This window comes from Labeo rohita, chromosome 9, assembly GCF_022985175.1.
Source record: "Labeo rohita strain BAU-BD-2019 chromosome 9, IGBB_LRoh.1.0, whole genome shotgun sequence".
NCBI lineage: Eukaryota > Metazoa > Chordata > Actinopteri > Cypriniformes > Cyprinidae > Labeo > Labeo rohita.
In genome coordinates, this window is record NC_066877.1 from 32,061,738 (window position 1) to 32,084,021 (window position 22,284).

At 34.9% G+C, this 22,284-nt stretch overlaps 1 protein-coding gene across 1 annotated transcript; it reads right to left on the reverse strand.

Annotated features, from left to right (window-relative positions):
* Nucleotides 1–444: 444 nt before the first annotated feature.
* arpc2 (actin related protein 2/3 complex, subunit 2) lies at nucleotides 445–15,755 on the reverse strand. Its single transcript, XM_051119658.1, has 10 exons — nucleotides 15,536–15,755; nucleotides 12,374–12,408; nucleotides 12,075–12,187; nucleotides 9,691–9,736; nucleotides 9,424–9,610; nucleotides 8,236–8,329; nucleotides 6,562–6,688; nucleotides 3,555–3,655; nucleotides 3,197–3,297; nucleotides 445–797 (listed from the first exon to the last, which is right to left on the reverse strand). Exons 1-10 carry the CDS (start codon nucleotides 15,607–15,609, stop codon nucleotides 776–778), a joined length of 900 nt encoding a protein of 299 aa, XP_050975615.1. The 5' UTR covers nucleotides 15,610–15,755; the 3' UTR covers nucleotides 445–775.
* Nucleotides 15,756–22,284: the final 6,529 nt, after the last annotated feature.

Below are 22,284 nucleotides of genomic sequence, written 5' to 3' on the forward strand. Positions count from 1 at the left end.
TATAATGTATGTTACCAATCAAAAGTTTGTGTTCAGTCAGAATGTTTGTTTTTGAAAGAAAATAATACATTCATGAAGAAAAAATGACAGTAATACATTTCTAATATTGCAAAAGATTTCTATGTCAAATAAATTCTGTTCAGCACAACCGTTTTTTTTTTTTTTTTAAGCAGCAAATCAGCATATGAGAATGATTTCTGAAGGTTCAGTGACATTGAAGGCTGGAGTAATGTTGCATTACTTTGCATCATGGGAATAAATTACGTTTTAAAATATATTACAATAGAAAACTGTTATTTCAAACTGTAATAACATTAAACAATGTTACTGTTTTTACTGTATTTTTGATGCATAAATTACTTGAAAATTATTAATAAAAATCATACCGACCCCAAACTTTTGCATGCATACAGTGATTTTAGCCCAAAAAACAGACAAAGAATCTCTTGTATAGAAGACGGGTTTATTCATGACCATTTCATGATGTCCAATATTGATGCATTTGGCGAAACAAAGAAGGCAAAAGGAAAGAGGAAGGGAAAATACTGCATGACTAATGTCAATAAAACACTGTCAGACAACAGAGCTACGAAATGAAACATAAGAGCGTATCAAAAAACCGTTTATCCGACATACAAATAACATTTATTCTATAAATGCAAAGCAAGGAATTTATTCGTCTCCCTGTTGAGGTGCAAATTACAGATCGACATCACTGGCCAGAGGTGTATGATGGAGTCCACGGATGCTGGTCTCGTGATTGCACATCATGTCCTTAACGGGAGAAGGTCTTGCCCCTGGACAGATCATGAGAGGGTTACATTCATATTCACAGGTCAAAACAGTGGAACAAATATTCACTGTACACTTAATATTGCAAAAAATGTACTACAGACACATGATGCCAAGAAAACCAAGAAGTGTGCATGCATGCATGAATAAATGAATGCCTGTATTATATATTATATATAAAAATTGAATGACCTTAATGTTAAATCTCAATATTTGCTAATACATTTTTAAAAACGAAAGTTGGATTTGTTCTTAATATTTTGCTGACTAGCAATGCATAGTGGTATTTTTATTAATTACACTAACAAACATTATTAAATACTGTAACAAATGCATTGTTCATTGTTCAATGCATTAAGAAATGTCACATAATGGGACCTTTTTTCTACTTCTGCATATAATGATGTAGCTAATTTACTATGAATGAACATAAATCAGTAATAAACATTATGTGGAAATAAATGTTAACCTATATTAATTAATACTAAATGCTGTAAAAGTTGTCTCATTGGCTCACTGTCAGCATAAAATACCTAATGCATTAACTGGTAACAAATGAAAACTTCCTGAAAAGCATTACCCAGACATCTTTAAAGCCTGATGACACAGAGGCATTTAACGCTCCAGTCATTGTGAATTCTTTGACTAAGGAAGTCATTTTTACTGTGCAAATATTAACTTACTGAGAAAAACAACTAGTTTCTGAATTTATAAGTACTAAATTACAAGCAGTGACCAGCAGCTTGGTTATGCAAAATAAAATAAAATAAAATTCTAATGCATTTTTCCAGAGACATTAAAAAGAAAAATCTTCAAAGAGCTAATTTAATTCTGAATTCAAAAAAAAAAAAAAAAAAAGAAAAGCCAAAACTGCATAACTTTTGTCCTTTATGAAGGATAATAGAAGTACACTACCAGTCAAAAGTTTTTGAACAGTAAGATTTTTAATGTTTTTTTTTTTAAAGAATTCTCTTCTGCCCACCAAACCTGCATTTATTTGATCCAAAGTACAGCAAAACAGTAGAATTTTTAAATATGTTTACTATTTAAAATAACAAATTTAACATTTGAATATATTTTAAAATGTAATTTATTCCTGTGACTTCAAAGCTGAATTTTAGCATCATTACTCCAGTCACATGATCCTTCAGAAATCATTCTAATATTCTGATTTGCTGCTTAAAAAACATTTATCATTATTATTGTTGTAAACAGATTTCTTTGAAGAATAGAAAGTTCAGAAGAACAGCATTTACCTGAAATTGAAATATTTTATAACATTATAAATGTCTTTAATACTTTTATTTAGCAAGGACGTTTTAAATTGATCAAAAGTGATCATTTCTATAATACTTTATTTATAATGATTTATTTGAGATAAATGCTGATCTTTGGATGTGTAATGTGTAAAATGTACTCAACTGTTTTAAATATTGATAATAATAAACAGCATTAAGAAACATTTTTTAAGAAACATTTTTATTATTATCAATATTTAAAACAGTTGAGAACATTTTTAGAAAGATCCAAAGATCAGCATATGAGAATGATTTTTGAAGAATCATGTCACACTGAAGACTGGAAAAATGATGCTGAAAATGTAGCTTTGATCACAGGAATAAATTACATTTTAAAATATATTCAAATAAAAAGCAGTTATTTTAAATAGTAAAAATCTTTCAAAATTTACTGTTTTTGCTGTACTTTGGATTAAATCGACTCGGTGAGCAGAAGAGACTTCTTTAAATAAAAAAAACTAAAAAAAACACATAGATCTTACTCTAGTGCATCATGGGATTTGGTGGCTGCTGCTGAGCTCTTTTTTTAATGGCAACAGCAACTTCTCCAAATGGTGGATCTTTCTTTAGAATTATGTGTAATGTTGACTTTCACTAGGAGGTCACTAAAGGTTTTTTCCAAGTGGAAAGGACACTAACATCAATGAAACAAATTCATCAGAGGTCATGGTAAGTCTATTTGAAAAGATGTCTATGTTACTGATAAAAATCTATTTCTAGTCTTCTAGACAAAAAATGGCCTTTGATACCAGAGCAGAAGTATGTGCAGCATTTGGCCAAGTTTCAGTTTAAACAAGCTCAAACAACAACCATCCAAAGTATTTTTGAAAAGTACATGGTAATCTGCTCTGTTATGATCGACCTTTAAGAGACAGCGGATGGCGCAACACCTCAGCGTAATTAATGAAGATTCTCACACATACTATCACAAAATAAATCTTTTGCAACCACACGCCTCTGGTGTCAAATAAAACCAAGAGATATGTTCCAAAATCAGCACAAATCAACCGCCTCTACTGGAAAAAAGCCCATGAGAAAGATTTAAATACCTGTGTGCGGTTTCATATAAGGTGTGAAATACTAAAGATTGTGAAACAGCAACTTACGAAATTGTTTTCATCTCTTTCTTCTCAGCGTCCGGGCGAGCGCGGTTGAGTACCTTGAGGAAGTCCGAGGTCTTGGCCCTCATGCGAGTGTGGATGTAAGCCTAAAATAAGATAAGACACACCTATGAGATTCGAAAAGATCTACATTCCCCAGATTAGACATTAACTTTATAGCACTTTTCTTAATGCTGACAAATGTTTCATCTGACTGTACAAAGGGCCGAACGGTTGAATGACAAGTATGCAAACTAAAAAGCACATTACAAAGATCTTACAAACTTAAGGGCCTCCTTTGTCCCTTCATAAACACAAAGAGTTGATGTTGGGCAAAGAGGCGTTTCTGAGGAGGGTCTCTCACCTTGGAGCACTTTATGTGGTAGTGCAGATAGTCCCGGAAGGTGTGGATGAGGTTGATGGTGTTGTCTCTGGTGTTGGCGTTGGTGTGTCGAGGGAACAGCACTGTTGGGAAATGATTTCAATATTTATATTTGAGATATAAGAAATTCACTGTAATTTGGGTAACATATATAAAGTTTGGGATTAAACAGTCTCTTTTGCTCATTAAGTCTGTATTTATTTGATCAAAAATACAGAAAAAAAACTGTAATATTGTGAAATATTATTCCAATTTAAAATATTGGTTTCTATTTTAATATACTTTAAAATATTGTTTATTTCTGCAATGCAAAGCAGAATTTTCAGCATCATTACTCAAACTTCAGTGTCACATGACCCTTTCAAAAATCATTCTAATTTGCTGATTTATTAATATTGGAAGCAGTTTTGCTGCTTAATTTTTTTTTTTTTTGCAAACTGTGACACATCCTTGTTTAATAAAAGTATTAATTTCTTTCAAAAAAAGAAAAACATCTGAATGGTAGTGTGTGTCTGCGTGTATATATGTATGTATATGTCTATCTATCCATCTATCTATCTGTATATCTATATAGAATAAATCTGAATAAATTAAGTATGCATTCAAATAATTAGACATGCTAAAATACAGAATTTGATTATATATATATATATATATATATATATATATATGTATAGGGCCCTATGAAATCTGTTTATTTTTTCTGGATTTCGTTTTTTTCCTTTTTTATGGTTAAATTAATTTTTTTTAATCAAAGAGCATGTCTAATTAATTAAAATCAAATTCTGTATTTTAGCATGTCTAATTATTGGAACGCATACTTAATTTATTCGAATTTATTCTTAAAATAGCCTTATGAATGTTTTTTTTACCCTCAGAAATTCTGTGTTGTGTATTTAAATGGTTCTGGTTATCAAATGAAGGCATAAAACATTAATTTAATTAATCTTTCAATTATTGAAAATTAAGCAAACTTTTTTTTTCAAAGGGGAATTTACTACTAAAATTAAAACATGGAAGAAGTGTTGTGTGATTATACCCTAAAAAATAACGTTTGTTTCATTTTAGTAGTAGTATAAATAGTAGTACTATATATCTGGCACAATGTATTCCGATTAAACCTTGACGAACCCGTCGAGTCTACCTTTACATTTCTGTGCGTATATGATATAACACTAGTTTTCCTAAAAATTGAACAGTCAAATGCTCATGAAGTGACTCTCAGCAGATATTGTTCAAGTATTTATGTCCTCATTTAGGGAGATGACAGAAGCTGAAATCACAGCGAGCGTCACGCGTGCTTCAGTGTGTGTAGTAAATAAAAACGGCTGGTCTGCTCCATTCATTAAAACAGAGACACACAGAACATGCAGGATTCACATTTAAATGGTATTTTTGCAGCGCAATATTTACAGATACTAGTCCTAGTTGGGTTGTTTAGTTTAAGTAAAAAAATAAATTCAGCTAACTAACACAATGAAAAAATAACTTTTTATAACTGTTTTCGCTAACAAACAAACAAAGAAAGAAAGAAAACAAATTAAAAAAAGAAAAAATATATTATTAATATATATCAAATATATAAATTACTTTTTTACAGCAACTAAAGTAGGTATCTAATAGTACCTAAAATTATATTTATTATTAATTTATAATATTTGAATGATATTTATTACTACAACAAAATCAAATATTAAGTTTTTAGTTAACTATATTGCAAACATTTTTTGTGTAACAAAATTTTTGATATTACATATTATTATAAATAATATGAATTATAGCTGCAATAATATTCTAAGTGTAATTTGTCTTTAAATCCCTGAAAAAAGATAACATTACTTAAGTAACACTGCATAAGATTCAGACTTGTTTTAATAACTTGTATCTTTAATGCAAGTGTATTTTGTCTTACAGATTCTTCCACTTTTAACTTGTTTATACTTAAAAGTATATTACCTGTCAGTACAAAAAGACAAAATACACTTATATTAAAGACAAATTTGATGAAAACATTAATATCTTAATATCTTATTTAGTGTTGCTTCTCAAGTAAATGTATCCTGTTTTAAAAACTGTTAAATATTTACATGGAAAACAAAGCAAAAAAAAAATACCTTACTAAGAAGTCTACTTTGCAGTGTAGTTGCTTTTCATAGAGGGATAATATGAAGAGTTTACTTGCAAAACCAGATAACTCAGTTTTTACATTTTCAAAAATCATGTTTTTTAATTATGTTTTTATTGTGTTTTGTTGTGTTAGTATTTTTAGCTACTTTTACTTTATATCAAAATAAGTGCGGTTTGATTAATTAGAATGTACAATGAAAACACATGATTTTTAAAAATTGTTAAAGATGAAGTTCTGTTTTTGCAAATGAACTCGTCTTGTATAAATCAATGAAATTTAAACCAGAATTGATGCCTATGTGTAATATTAAAGGTATACGATCAATTTTAGTAACTAAATGCATTTTTCCAAAAATAAAATCACCTGTAAGAGGTTAACATTAAAAGATTAGTATTTTCAGTTACTGCTGCTCTGCATTTCTTGGTACCAGTGAAATGAAGAAACAAAACAGAACGAAATAAGCACTTAGTAAGTAGTAAGTACTTCCTTGTTGCATGAAAAGCTGAAGTGGAGAAGAGCTGGTAAATGCTGTTGGCTTTAATAAAAGGGTGTGGTGCTTTTTTTTTTTATTCATTAAGAGGTTTGTGTAACCGCCATGAAGAGAAGATGGGTGTTTGCTCTCTTAATCCCAAATGCAAATACTCTAGTGCACCTGTCACAAGTAAGCAGCAGCGCTTTGTTCTGGCCTTTAAACATCCAAATTAACATACAAGGCGCCACCAAGTGAACCTGACAACAGTGTATATTTAACTAGCAGCTGAGGTTGATGATAGTGTTCAACCAGAGTCTGTACTTGCAGTGCTGTTTGCAAGTAAAGATCCTAAATCAATGTTTGCGTGTGTGTGACCTCATGATACAAACCAAAAGTGATGTAGCCGATGTTGTCTCCCACTGCGGCGTCAGTGTCCTTCAACTCCAGAGGAGGTTCTCTATGACTGAACAGCACCTGAGGAGCCGTGTGACTGGCCCTCCTGCCCTCCTTAAACTCCTGAACATAGAGAAACACAGGCATCAGTCTGTCCTGTCAGCATAGTGACTGCCAAAACACCACTGTTAACAAACATAACAGCTGTTCTGGAGGCGGTTAGCACTGCTGACATCATTATGTGCAAGGGATTTTGTGAAAACAGTCAAATTAGACTAGAAATGCCCTGTATTTGTAATGCATTTCATTCACTGGATTATAAAAAAGCAAACATTTCTACAATAAATAAATTGCATTATTAAATACATAAAAATACCCAACTATGGAAGCCTGTATCTGTCACAGAATAAAAAAATAATAATAAAAAAGGTCATTGCAACTGTTTCCTTGCAATTCTGAATTGATAAGAGTTTATTCTCAGAACTCCAAGACATAAACTCAGAATTCTGACTTTCTTTTTCGGAATTCCAAGTTTACATCTTGCAATTTTGATTGTATATCTCACAATTCAGATTTTTTGTTTCTGCCACAGAATAAAAATAAACAAGGTAAAACTGGCATTTAGTTTTCTTCTTACAATTCATTTTTTTTCAATTCAGTCCTTTTTTCAGAATTGTGAGATGAAAAGTCTGAATTGTGTGATATATATTCAGAAATATGATCTCACATTTTGGAGAAGAAAATTCTGAATTGTGATATAATAGTCACCGTTATTTTTCATTTTGAGATAAAACGCCAATTAACAATTGCGTAGAAATGTCTTAATGTCATTGTATTAGATACAAACTTGTCTGGAAATGAGTGCTTGCTTATATATTTATTTAAAATAAATACCATTTGCATTGATACTTGTGACCCTGGACCACAAAACCAGTCTAAGGGTCAATATTTTGAAATTGATATGTATACCTTTATACATGAAAGCTGAATAAATATGCTTTCCATTGATGTTATAGTTTGTTAGAATAGGACAATATTTGGCCGAGATACAACTATTTGAAAATCTGGAATCTGAGGGTGTAAGAAATCAAAATATATATTACTATTATTATAGAAAGCAATGCATATTACTAATCAAAAATTAAGTTTTGATATATTTGCGGTAGGAAACATACAAAATATCTGCATTAAACATGATCTTTACTTAACATCCTAATGATTTTTGGCATAAAAAATAAAAATCAATTATTTTGACCCATACAATGTATTTTTGACTACTGCTGCAAAATATCCGTGCCACTTCAAGGGTCACATTTTTAAATAATGCTAATAGATTTATCAAATTTCTACTGTGGCTTATTTGTCCAAATGTTTTTGGGACTGCTGTACATACATTACAATGATATAAAACGCCTCAAAATGTGAAAAGCATACAGCTCTAACAACGAGCTCATAAGTTTGAGGTCAGTCTAAATGACAGCATTTCATTCTGTGAACACAGAAATGACAACACGGCTTGACGCATGGTGGTTTAACGTTGTCATTGAAATGCGAAACCGTGACACAAAACAGCTGGATTGCAAAACACCCAGAGGGCATGTGTTTCAACATCAAGAGGCAGCACAAAAATGGTCAAGATTGAACCCGAGAACGGGATAAAATGAACAAACCTGCATGAACACTTTCCCGATGATGACATCATCGTCATCCTTGAACACTGTGCTGAACACAACAGTTACTCTGTCTTTCTTAGCCTCGATATACCTGAAAACAATGGAAAAAAGACACAAACGCAGGTGAGACATACAAGCTGGATTCACTTTTTATCAATTTAACACATCCTTACTGAATAAAAGTACTAATTTCTTTCAAAGAAAGAAAGAAAGAAAGAAAGAATTTACTGACCCCAAACTTTAAACAGTATAGTATATTGTTAAAAAAAAGAGTTCTATTTTAAATAAATGCTAATATTAAGCAGAACAACTGTTTCCAACAATGATAATAAATCAGCATATTAGAATGATTTCTGAAGGATCATGTGACACTGAGGACTGGAGTACTGATGCTGAAAATTCAGCATTGCATCACAGGAATAAATTCTATTTTAAAGTATATTAAAATAGAAAACTACTATTTTAAATGGCAATAATATTTCACAATATTACAATTTTTTCTGTATTTTTAATAAAAAAAAAAATAAAAAAAACGCAGACTTGATAAGCAGAAAAGTCTTCTTTCAAAAAACATTAAAAATCTATAATGTTACAAAAGAGTTCTATTTTAAATAAATGTTCTTCTTTTTAAAGTTTTATTTATCAAAGAATCCTGAAAAAAGTATCACAGGTTCAATATTAAGCACTGTTTCCACCACTGATAAATCAGCATATAAGAATGATTTCTGAAGGATCATGTGACACTGAAGACTGGAGTACTGATGCTGAAAATTCAGATCTGCATCACAGGAATAAATTCTATTTTAAAGTAGATTAAAACAGAAAACCACTATTTTAAATGGCAATAATTTTCCCTTTTTTTTCTATATTTTTAATCAAATCAACACAGCCTTAAAGAGCAGAAAAGACTTACTAATCCCAAATTTTTGAACGGCAATGTATATTTGAAAACACATTTAAAGTCATACTTATATAAATTTATATTGCCATTTATATTGCAAAAGTTTTAAACTTGGCATACACTCATATATTTACATTTTCCTTAAAGTTGAATTTTCACATTTTTAATGATATATTTTCTCAATTAAATGTAAAAGAATTAATTTCTGCTTTTTTCATGTTTAATTAACATCAACAAAATACTTGTTAGTTGCAGCCATAATGAATAAAGTTGAAGTAGCTTACATAGACTCGTCATCCCTGTAATGGACAACAGCCCTTTTCTCTCCGTCACGACCCTCCTCCTGGAACTTAAAGTACTTCTCAAAGACAGAAGCAAAGCAGTTTCTCTTGAGGATGCCTGCCTGGTGGACCACCTCCTCTTTATTGGGTGGAAGAACATCCAGGTCATAGAGCAGTGAAATATTGTACCCTTCAGAGAAGAACAACAGCAAACTGTCAAACCAAAATTCTTACAGTAAAAACAATGAAATGTGCAACTATTTGACTTACCGTCTTCTGGTGCCACAAGGAAATTTCCATAAACACGCTTCAGCAACTGAAACACAACAAATACAAATCTCTTTAGTTTGTTTTATTAATAGAAGATACTGGAAGTAAATTCATACTTTGATTTGAAATCACCAAACGTCACACAATGAGAAAAAAAATGCATTAGGATGCATCGATAATCATCTTATCATTGCATTGCAGCCCTCTGAATCACAACTGAATTGAACTGTGAGGTGCTTAGACGTTCCCACACTTATATAGCATGTCGCATTACATGACACATTAACTTCCAAAGAACTACTTCATGTCAACTATCCATGCATTAAACAACAGGCACTGGCTTGTTTCATTCCTGGCATTTTTAACATGCTTTAAGCATCCTGTATTTTGTCTTTTATCACCTGTTTTAACCCGAATGTCCAGAATAGAGACAGGATTCAACAAACACGACAAAGCCATTTGAATTCATTTTCATCCAGAGATTGTATCTGTGTGCATGACAAGAGCAGACAGGAAGTGGATGGCCTGCTGGATGTTCCTCGAATTTGCATTCATTTGATTTACACTGGCAGTCCTGAATGAGGCTGGAACAGACTTTGAATATTTATTTGCATTGGCAGGGAAAAGGCCACCCATAAACCTCAACTCCACAAACCCTCAAGACTCATGAAAATCTTGCCCTAAAACAATTACATCATTTTCTCTATGGACTGAGTCAGATGCAGACGCATCGATTTTGAAATATGCCTGCAAATAATAATTCAACAGTGTTTGTCAATCAACAGATGATTTAACACTATATTAACAGTCTAAGTTTACTAAACAAGGAAGCCATGTTTCTTTATTTAAAACATGTGACTTCCTCTATTTAAAGTGAGTCACAGACACTTCCTGTTTCATAGAGAAACCACGTCTTTTAGACCCTTACATGGTGATTAAATGTGATCACCCTGGACTGAATCATGTCATATCACAAGACAAGAACAGTATGAAGGAATGACCCAAAAGAACGTGTGAAATAAAGATTCCAGTCTGCAACTTTACGTTGCACAAACATCCACAGGAAACCTGAACTATATTTTCGAAACAGGCGAGAATTACAATATACACACTACGAACGCCACAAAAACCAGCTGCAATCTTATATCCTACTAATCGAATTGCTCAGTAAGTATATGCAACTAGTCTAAACTTACAGCTTAAAGTAGGAAATCTCACAAAAACATGTCTAGATCACATTTCACCTAAAATCAAAAGTATTACTAATACACTAACGTTCAGAGTCTGGGGATATTAATATTTTTATTTCACAAGGATGCATTTGATTGATCAAAAGTGACAGTGAAGACATAATAATAATGTTGTAAGAATGTTACAAAAGATTTTATTTAGAATGTTCTTGGCGCAAATCCAGCATTATGGATGTGACATATAAATGCTTAGAGAATGTATGCGTTACCAATATACTGAATCCCTGTTTATATTTTAATAAACCCTTGTTGACAGAGTCTAAACATCAGTCTATGCATGATTTTTCTGTGTTAAAAAGGGAAACAATCATGTGTTATGGATGTGACAAAAAAGGACACCGTTTTTGAAAGACTACATATTTTGTAGGATTTCTGTGAATTAAAATGCACAAACCATATGCAATAATACCCAACAAATAGAGAAGTGATGGCTCTTCACAGAGTATATCATTGTTTAAATTTTGGTGTGTCTATTTAAGAGGAATATGTACTGTTATGACTAGCCTGAAAATAGCACTTACCAGACTATGGAAAATTATGTACTAAAAAAAAACAAATGCTTTAAAAACCTCACAAGGGTATTTGAACCACCAAATGTTGACATCTGTGCTATATAAAGCCATATTAAAAAAAATTTTCATGGTAATGTTCACGTTTGCATGGAATTTTCCCTCTTCTGAATTTTCTATTCATCAAAACATTCTGAAAAAAATGTATCGTTTCCACAAAAATATTAAGCAGCTCAACGGTTTTCAACATTCTTACGCAGCAAATCAGCATATTAAAATGATTTCTGAAGGATCATGTGACACTGAAGACTGGAGTAATGATGTTAAAAAATCAGCTTTGCATCACAGAAATAAATTACATATTTACATATATTCAAATAGAAAACAGCTAACAGTTTTAATTTTTTTTTTTCCACAATATCACTGCATTTTTGATCAAATAAACGCAGACTTGGTGAACATAAGAGACTTCTTTCAAAAATATCTGTAAAAATCTTACCAACCCCAAACGTTTGAACATAAATGTGTATTTGGTATAAAGATATAGTTAATTTTTAGAATCATTCTTTTGATTTTATGGACAAATGCAACGTTTTGTGACAGGTTTTACGATTATTTCTCGTACCTCATCGGCTCCGTGCTCTTGAAGCTCCTTGAAGAACTTGAGAGAGATGCTGACCATTACTTTAGTTTTGTCTCCATTGGGGTTGGAGATGTGGTAAAGCACACCATCAAAGTCTGTAGCAAAGGCATAATGAGATCCCACGTCAATCATTTTGCTTTTATCAGTATAAAATAAACAATACTCTTATTGTAACATTCTTTACATGCAAATATATGCATAGTAATTAAACAGTCATCTTTTAGACTAAATGTTCGAGCAACAAAAAACACATACTGAGGTTATTTGTAATATGACCTTACCTGCAAATGTAACGTCTACTGCTTCAGGCTTGTTCCTTGGAAAAAAAAAAAAAAAAAAAGAACTTTGTGAATTAATGTTGTCTGCTATATGGAAATAAAATGCGTCCCTATAGGCTAATAAGGCACAATGATAGGAAAATCAAAGTACTGTATGACAAAGCAGAACTGTATCTATCTGCTTGCCACTTAGAATACAAGATAACACTATGGAGAAACTCTCTACTATTAATTTTGCTACTTCTACACTACTTATGGAAGCCCGTTTTCGCCATTAATACATTTTTTTAAAAAAGGTAATTGATTTTATCTCACAATTCTGACTTTCTTTTACAATTGCATGATATAAACTCACAATTCAAACTTTTTTCCTCAGAATTGCAAGTTTATGTCTCGAAATTGTGACTTTTTAACACGCAATTGTGAGTTAGGTCAGAATTGTGAGATATAAACTCGCAATTGTGAGGAAAAAAACAGAAATGTGGGTTTTTATCTTGCAATTCTGACTTTATAACACACATTCGCAAGTTTATATCTAATAATCCCAAAAAAGTTAGAATTATGACTTTATATCTCTTTATAAGACTTTATAATTCACAATTGAGCTTATATCTCACAAATCTGAGGAAAATAGTCAGAATTGTGACTCTATACATTGCAAAGTCAGAATTGTGACTTTACATAATGCAAATCTGACTTTATTTCTCAGAATTGCGAGTTTATTTCTGAGAATTGAGTTAATATCTCACAATTCTGACTTTATAACATGCAATTGCGAGTTTCTCATAATTCTGAAAAAAAAGTCAGAATTGTGATTTAAAGCTAGCAATTGAGTTTATATCTCACAAATCAGAGAAAAAAAGTCAGAATTGTGACTTTATATATCACAAATCTGACTTTATTTGTCAGAATTGCGAGTTTATTTCTGAGATAGGGCTGCAACGATTAATCGCACGATGTCGTGAGGTGCGTTTAGTCAATGAAGCCGGTACTTTGATTAGTAGTAAAGCTCCATCACGTGCGTTCAGCTGGAGCGGCAAGTAATACACAGAGCCGTAAAGCACTGACAAGCTACGCCAAATCGCGCGCAAAATCGAATTGATACTAATCAAAGTACCGGCTTCATTGACTAAACGCGCCTCACGACATTGTGCGATTAATCGTTGCAGCCCTATTCTGAGAATTGAGTTAATATCTCACAATTCTGACTTTACAACATAAAATTGCAAGTTTATAACTCATAATTCTGAGAAAGTCGTCCAAATTGAGATGTAAACTCATACTTGTGAGAAAAAAGTCCGAACTGTGACTTTATATCTCGCAATTCTGACTTTATAATTTGCAATTGTGAGTTAGGTCAGAATTGTGAGATATAAACTCGCAGTTGTGAGACAAAAGTCAGAAATGTGGGTTTTTATCTTGCAATTCTGACTTTATAAGACGCATTCGCAAGTTTATATCTAATAATCCTGAAAAAAAGTTAGAATTATGACTTTATATCTCTTTATAAGACTTTATAATTCACAACTGAGTTTTTATCTCACAATTCTGAGGAAAATAGTCAGAATTGTGACTTTATATATCGCAAATCTGACTTTATTTCTCAGAATTGGGAGTTTATTTCTGAGAATTGAGTTAATAACTTAATATCTTATAATTCTGACTTTATAACATAAAATTAGTTTATAACTCATAATTCTGAGAAAGTCGTCCAAATTGTGAGATGTAAACTCATACTTGTGAGAAAAAAGTCCGAACTGTGAATTTATATCTCGCAATTCTGACTTTATAATTCGCAATTGAGTTTATATCTCACAAATCGGAGAAAAAAAGTCAGAATTGTGACTTTATATATCACAAATCTGACTTTATTTCTCAGAATTGCAAGTTTATTTCTGAGAACTGAATTAATATCTCACAATTCTGACTTTATAACACGCAACTGCGAGTTTATATCTTATAATTCAGAACTTATATCATGTAACTCCAAGAAAAAAAACTGAATTGTGAGATAAAAAGTACCAAATACTTTTTTTTATTTTTTATTCAGTGGCGGAAACGACTTCTATATCTAACTGACCAATCAGAATCAAGTGTCACAGTAAAATGTAAACAATGACAATGAATTGTAAGGTGTGGGTGAAATATTGCTTTAAACGCAATAACGAGCCATTTACTTTTTAACTGAAGAAAAATAACTAAAAAGTAAACACGCACTGAAGAAAAGATTGAAAATTATTTTAAAAAAAAAAGAGAAAAAAACAGCAATCATAGTCAGCATTTAAGAGAGAAATGTAAAATAAAATTAAATAATAAATAAAAACATGCATATAAACAACTAAACAATAGTTCAGATTATCTTCTTTCTTCCTCAGGACTAAATCAAAGACTACAGCAAGGCAACTATAAAAAGAAAAAAACCTTCACGAAATCTAATCGAATATCTTTCTTTTTGTTATTTATTTGCATTACAGATTTTTTCAATCAGCTTCCATTTCTAAAAATTCAAAAAACCATTTTGCTATGGATTTCGCACATTTGTTTATGAATGTAATATTTACCTTGCTAAATGTAAAAGTTTGCAACATATTCAATTTGCTTTTGCAAACAACAACAAATCAGAATTTGCTTCTATTCGTATTGTCTGATGACCACATACTGGAGAAGAATGACTGGGGAAAAAAGTTCCCTAAAAATCTGTTTCTTCATCATGCGTGGACGGGTCTAGAAGAAGGGCTGATATTTGCTCGTTCTTGCAGCGACATGCATTTACGCGGAGGCATGAACAGGAAGTGTCTGCAGTCTTTACTGGGACTGAACATTTCTAGAAATCGGGTCAGCCGACAGCGACGTGTGCAGTGGTCAGAATCACCCGAGTTTGTTTCAGCAATCACTTGACACGTTGATCCCACATTCACACATAAATAATGTTTTTTTTTTTTACGTGACTTGTCCTGGACACACCCCATACGGGATGCTTCAGTACTCGAACATGGACAATCAACAAATTGTCAGACAAAACAGATTCAAACCAACACGGAAGCGTGTGTTATCGTGTAATTTTATATACTGCAAGAAAAATATGGCTGTTGTCAAAGCATGCATGCATTAGATGAGCGATGTTTGATGCGAGTTGTGACTCAGACAGGAAGATCTTCCTCTTACCCGTTGCTAGCGCTGTCGAATTTCAGGCTGAGAGTCTCCTCTATGATCCGATTGTTGATTTCCAACAAAATCATGATGATTTAAATGAATGTTTAATGGCTGTGTGGAATTAAAAATATAAGAGCAAATACAGGTTTTCTACAATCCTACTGCAATCGTTTAGGTTTTCCTGCTCCTACACCTCTGGCCGCTTCCGCATTGACTCGAAAGACCCGCGGGCTGCCCGCGTCACTGCCTGTTCGTTTGTATTAGTTATTTAAACAAAAATACTTCACTGGATTCGTGCTGTTTACACTAATATTTACATCGAGATTTGCGATTTAAAAATCTTTTTATATATATATATAATTATTTGTTCTTCAAATCACAATTTTTTGACCAAACAATTCCCATGACGTTTCAAGTTATTCGTCATGACTAAATAAGGAGTTTTACAAACATTGCACGTTCAACGAGAGCTTTCTACTCTTTGTTCTTTCTTTATGAAATATTTTAGCACAACAGTTTTATTATAGCTTATATTATAACATATAAAATGTTTTAAATTTATATAAAAGCCTGTTTTGTGATTTTCATGGCTTTTTTAGACCTGGAAGTCACAGGTTTTTTATGAGTCTGCATATTGCTGTTGATACTAGGCTAATACTTATACTGTCTAATACTTATACAATATTTTAAATAGCTGAGTAATTTTTTTCAGGATTCTTTGATGAATAGAAAGAGCCAAATATCTGCATTTATATGAAATAAAAAGCTTTTATAAAAAAAAAAAAAAAAAAATTACACACTATACCATTCAGAAGCTTGGAGTTAGTATAATTTGTTTATTTAATTGTCTATCTGTTTATTTTTATAAATCTCGCAATTGTGACTTTTTTCTCAGAATAGCGAGTTTGTCTCACAATTGTGACTTTATAACATGCAACTGCAAGTTATTTAGTCAGAACTATGAGATATAAACTTGCAATTGCAAGAAAAAAGTCAGAATTGCATGTTTTTATCAAGTTTATGTCAAGCAATTCTGAGATACAAGTCAGAATTTTGACTATATATCTTACAATTCTGACTTTATAATTCGTAATTGTGAGTTTTTATCTCACAAATCTGAGATATGTCAGAATTGTGCCTTTATATCAGAATTGTGAGTTTATTTCTGAGAATTGAGTTAATATCTCACAATTCTGACTTAATAACATGCAATTGTGAGTTTATATCTCATAATTCTGAGAAAAAAGTCAGAAAAGCGAGATGTAAACATACTTGTGAGAAAAAAAGTCAGAACTGTGACTTTATATCTTGCAATTCTGACTTTATTTCTTATAACTGCATGTTTATTTCTGAGAATTGAGTTAATATCTCAGAATTCTGACTTTATAACATGAAAATGCGAGTTTATATCTCATAATTCTGAAAAAAAGTCATAAATGTGAGATGTGAACTCGCACTTGAGAGAAAAAAAGTCAGAATTGTGACTTTATATCTCACAATTCTCACTTTATTTCTTATAATTGCATGTTTATTTCTGAGAATTGAGTTAATATCTCACAATTCTGACTTTATAACACACAATTGCAAGTTTATATCTCATAATTCTGAGAAAAAAGCCAGAATTGCAAGATGTAAACTCGGAACTGCGAGAAAAAAGTAAAAATTGTGACTATATTCCACAATACTGACTTTATAATCCGCAATTGCGAGTTTATATCTTACAAATCTGAGAAAAAAAGTCAGAATTGTATACAGACTTTATGGATCGCAATTTTGACTTTATTTTTCGATTTTTCAACTGTTATTTAGCATGGATGCTTTAAATTGATCAAAGACATTTATAATTCTACAAAAAATGTCTATTTTTAGAAGAAACCTGATAAAATTCTACTCAGCTGTTTCCAATAATAATAAATGTTTTTTGAGCAGCAAATCAAAATATTAGAATGATTTCTAAAGAATCGTGTGACTGGAGTAATGATGCTAAAAATTCAGTTTGGAAATCAAAGCAATAAATTGCATTTTAAAATATATTCAAATAGAAAACAATTATTTTAAATAGTAAAAATATTTCAGAATTTTAATTTTTGATGCAGGCTTGGTGAGCAGAAGAGACTTCTTTAAAATCTTACTGTTCACAAACCTTTGACTGGTAGTGTATTCATTTAAGAATTAGGATCTTGTCCCTACTCTTTATTTTTTTAATTAAAATCCTATTCATTTGGCTGATTGGCATTCATGGGTGGTGTCTTTATTCTTATTGAAGTGGCAAGACATGCATCAGCTTCTGTGGATCTGTGATGAAACTGATTATAGCCTGAGGCTGAGTTTGCGGAGAAGAATTTTCAGCTCTTTCTTTTTATTGGCACAGTGGAAAACCACTGCTATTTACTCACACTGTAAACTCAGAAAGTGTCATGAATCTGGTCGGTGACCTGCGGTCCGCTCACCACCAAATGTCGCTCTCACCTTGTCACAACACTCAGACTGTTGCACCACACCCCGGACTACATTCCCCGTCATTCAGCGTGCTGATTGGGTCAACACCTGTGACCAATCAGCGGCGCTATAAAAGCCCCGGTCTTTCCCCATGTAGATCACGGAGTATTGTGCTTAGTATTGTTGTTGCGATTTATCATTGTTAGTGTTCCTAGTTCCCTAGTTCCCGAGTTCCGAGTTCCCCGTGTTTAGCTTTCTCGCCTGGCCATCTCGTCTCGTTTGTCTCGTCACCTGCCTACTGGACTCTAGCTCGTTATAAGGATTACTCTTCTGTCTCACGTCATGGATTATGTTCGCCACTGATCGACCCACGCCAGCCTCACGGACTACTCTTGAGCCTCTTCCCAATATACCTGTTTGTTGTTGTTTTGACCCTGCCTGTTTTTCGACCATGTCTTTGCCCCGTCGTATTAATAAAAGCTTGCAGATGGATCCGCTCGCCTCTCGTCTCACTCACACTGTTACAGAATACTCCGTCACAACAGGATCCAGCAGCTTTACCCCCGGACATTCAACAGGTATGGACACAAACAGGATTTTATTCAGACTGAAACAAGGACCACGTACTCTAGAACAGCATATCCGTGAGTTTTTGGCCATTTCAAATTATTCTACCCTCCCGGACTGTATTATCATCAAAATATTCTGTGATGGCATAAATGATCCTTTAAAAACGAGACTGAGACGCGAGGGTCCGCGTTCATCACTGGCTGATTTTTTGGACTTTGCTCTGTTGTGTGTGGACTCGCCGTTTACTGTGGGTGTCGCGGAGGAGGAACGCGACATTGCGGTAATGGCGGCCGCGCATCCCGCTCGCAAAATGGCGGCCAAGTTGCAGCTGCGTTTCCTGAGTCAAGTCAAGTTTCCAAGTCCAGTCAAGTTGCAGCTGTGTTTCCTGAGTCAACTCAAGTTGCAGCTGCGTTTCCCGAGTCAAGTCAAGTTGCAGCTGTGTTTCCCAAGTCAAGTCAAGTTGCAGCTGTGTTTCCCGAGTCAAGTCAAGTTTCCGAGTTCAGTCAAGTTGCAGCTGTGTTTCCTGAGTCCAGTCAAGTTTCCAAGTCTAGTCAAGCTACAGCTGCTGTTCCTGAGCCTAGTCAAGATATGGCTGCCACTCCAGAGTCAAGCAAGATTACAGCAGTCGTTCCTGTGTCAAGTCAAGTAACCGCTGTTGTTCCAGTGTCTAATCAAGTTACAACTGTATTTCCAGGGTCAAGTCGAGTTAAAGCTGTGCTTCCTGTGTCAAGGCAAGTCAAAGCTGCTCTTCCTAAGTCAAGTCAAGCTACAGCTGTATTTCCTTTGTCAAGTCGAGTCACAGTTGTATTTCCAGTGTCGAGTCAAGTTACAGCCATGTTTCCAAGGTCAAGTCAAGTTAAAGCTGTGTTTTCTGTGTCAAGTCCAGTCAGAGCCGCTCTTCCTAAGTCCAGTCAAGTTACAGCTGTTGTTCCTGTGTCAAGTAAAGCTACAGCTATATCTCCCAAGTCAAGCAAAGTCACAGCTGTGGTTCCTGAGTCAAGCAAAGTCACAGCCGTGGTTCCTAAGTCAAGCAAAGTCACAGCCATGGTTCCTGAGTCAAGCCAAGTCAGAGCTGTCGTTCCTGAGTCAAGTAAAGTCCCAGCTGGTCTCTACGAACCAAGTCAAGTCATCGCTAATCTCCATGAGTCAAGTCAGGTCACTACTAATCTCCATGAGTCAAGTCAAGTCACTACTGATCTCCATGAGCCAAGTCAATTTACCGCTGACCTCCATGAGCCAGGTCAAGTCACCGCTGCCCTTCACAAGCCAAGTCAAGCCACAGCTGGCCTCCATGAGCCAAGTCAGGCCTCAGCCGGTCTCCACGAACCAAGTCAAGTCACAGCTAATCTCCACGAACCAAGTCAAGCCACAGCTGATCTGCCAAGTCACGTCCCGCCTGACGGCCCAGAGCCAAGTCACGTCCCGCCTGACGACCCAGAGCCAAGTCACGTCCCGCCTGACGGCCCAGTGCCAAGTCACGTCCCGCCTGTCTATCCAGAGCCAAGTCACGTCTCGTTTGACACAGCCTATCATGATGGCCAGCTTGCTGGACCCACCACTAGTGTCAGTGAGGGCAACAAACATCCCAGTGGCATCAACACCTTCTAAAACCACCATTAAAGAGGTCCTGCCACCCGCCGCTGCTCTTCCCTTCATGGCGGTTGCCATTTGGTGTGTGTGGTCTGCACACTGTGCTCCTGAGGTCACGTCTGTTTACAAGTCTGCTCCTGAGGTCTCGTCTGTTCACAAGTCTGCCCCAGAGGTCACGTCTGTTCACAAGTCCGCCCCAGAGGTCACGTCTGTTCACAAGTCTGCCCCTGAGGTCCCGTCTGGTCTCAAGTCTGCTCCAGAGGTCCCGTCTGGTCTCAAGTCTGCTCCAGAGGTCCTGTCTGATCTCAAGTCCATTTCAGAGGCCTCTCCTGTTAGAGAAGCTGCGCCAATGCCTCCTGAGGTGTCAGCGGCCGCTGTAGAACCTCCTAGGGAGGTGGCGTTAACCTGTGCACTCTCTGCTTCTCTCCCTATTCTGTCAGCCTCTTCTGTCTCTGTTCTCCCCAGGTCCCAGTCCATGACGCGGGTGCCTGCTCTGCCCTGGAGGGCTCCTGTGCCTCCTGCTCTGTCTCCTGCTCCGCCCTGGAGGGCCCCTGCGCCTCCTGCTCCGCCCTGGAGGGCCCCTGCGCCTCCTCCTCCACTCTGGAGGGCTCCTGCGCCTCCTGCTCTGCCTCCTGCTCCGCCCTGGAGGGCTCCTGCGCCTCCTGTTCCGCCTCCTGCTCCGCCTCCTGCTCCACCCTGGAGGGCTCAGGTGCTCAGGGTGGGGGGCTATGTCATGAATCTGGTCAGTGACCTGCGGTCCGCTCACCACCAGATGTCGCTCTCACCTTGTCACAACACTCAGACTGTTGCACCACACCCCGGACTACATTCCCTGTCATTCAGCACGCTGATTGGGTCAACACCTGTGACCAATCAACGGCGCTATAAAAGCCCCGGTCTTTCCCCATGCAGATCACGGAGTATTGTGCTTAGTATTGTTGTTGCGATTTATCATTGTTAGTGTTCCTAGTTCCCTAGTTCCCGAGTTCCTGAGTTCCGAGTTCCCCGTGTTTAGCTTTCTCGCCTGGCCATCTCGTTTGTCTCGCCGCCTGCCTACTGGACTCTAGCTTGTTATAAGGATAACTCTTCTGTCTCACGTCATGGATTATGTTCGCCACTGATCGACCCACGCCAGCCTCACGGACTATTCTTGAGCCTCTTCCCAATATACCTGTTTGTTGTTGCTTTGACCCTGCCTGTTTTTCGACCATGTCTTTGCCCCGTCGTATTAATAAAAGCTTGCAGATGGATCCGCTCGCCTCTCGTCTCACTCACACCGTTACAGAAAGACACTTTTCCATGCTCTGTCTATAAAATATTTGTACTACTTCCATGGTATGGAATGGGGACAGAATGTCTCTGATTTACAGTTTACAAACATTCTTGATCTTTTATCATTAAATATATCAACTGGACTTAGAAGTCCAGTCCACTTTTTTTCAGTCACACTTTATTTTACGGTCCAATTCTTGCTATTAACAAACCATTAACTATGATTTCTGCCTCAATAAACTACTCATTTACTGCTTATTAGTAGTTAGTAAGGTAGTTTAGGTATTGATTAGGGATATAGAATATGGTCATGCAGAATATGTGCTTTATAAGTACAAATAAATAGCCAATATGTTATGAATAGGCATGCTAATAAGCAACTATTGAATTGTTCCTTATATTAAAGTGTTATCTTTTTTCTTCTTGTGCATGACCTATTTTAATATGCATGCTGAACTTATATAACATTCTTTGGTAATACAACCACATTATATTTCATCTTGCATTCCATTCCTTCTTATTCTTCACACAGAAACGTGTTTCTTCCTGTCCTGAACACAGCAGAAATGAGGCTGGATCAGATTCATGCTGTTTTAGATTTTACAAAGGTGTCTATTTTAACATCATAGGTCATCGTGCTAGACCAACGGAATTTGAGCACTTCAGTCAGTAACACATATTGCATTCAAATATGTTACCAAATATTCAAGACTGTAAATGTTTAAGTGATTACTGTTCTGAATATTACAGATTTAATGTCTACAACCATGTGCATAGGTCATTCAGATATGAATATATATGAATTTTCATTCTAATGAGAATTATTAAGGCATAGTCCACCAAAAATGACAGTTCTGTCATTATGTACTCACCATCATGTTGTTAAACCT

Excerpts from the sequence above, each read along its gene's own strand:
- arpc2 (XM_051119658.1), bottom strand. The coding sequence starts at position 15,609 with ATGATTTTGTTGGAAATCAACAATCGGATCATAGAGGAGACTCTCAGC. Across the intron at positions 6,689-8,235 it reads TCGGGAAAGTGTTCATGCAG|GAGTTTAAGGAGGGCAGGAG; the intron begins GTTTGTTCATTT and ends CTCTATGTTCAG. Across the intron at positions 798-3,196 it reads AAAGAGATGAAAACAATTTC|GGGCAAGACCTTCTCCCGTT; the intron begins GTAAGTTGCTGT and ends TGATCTGTCCAG.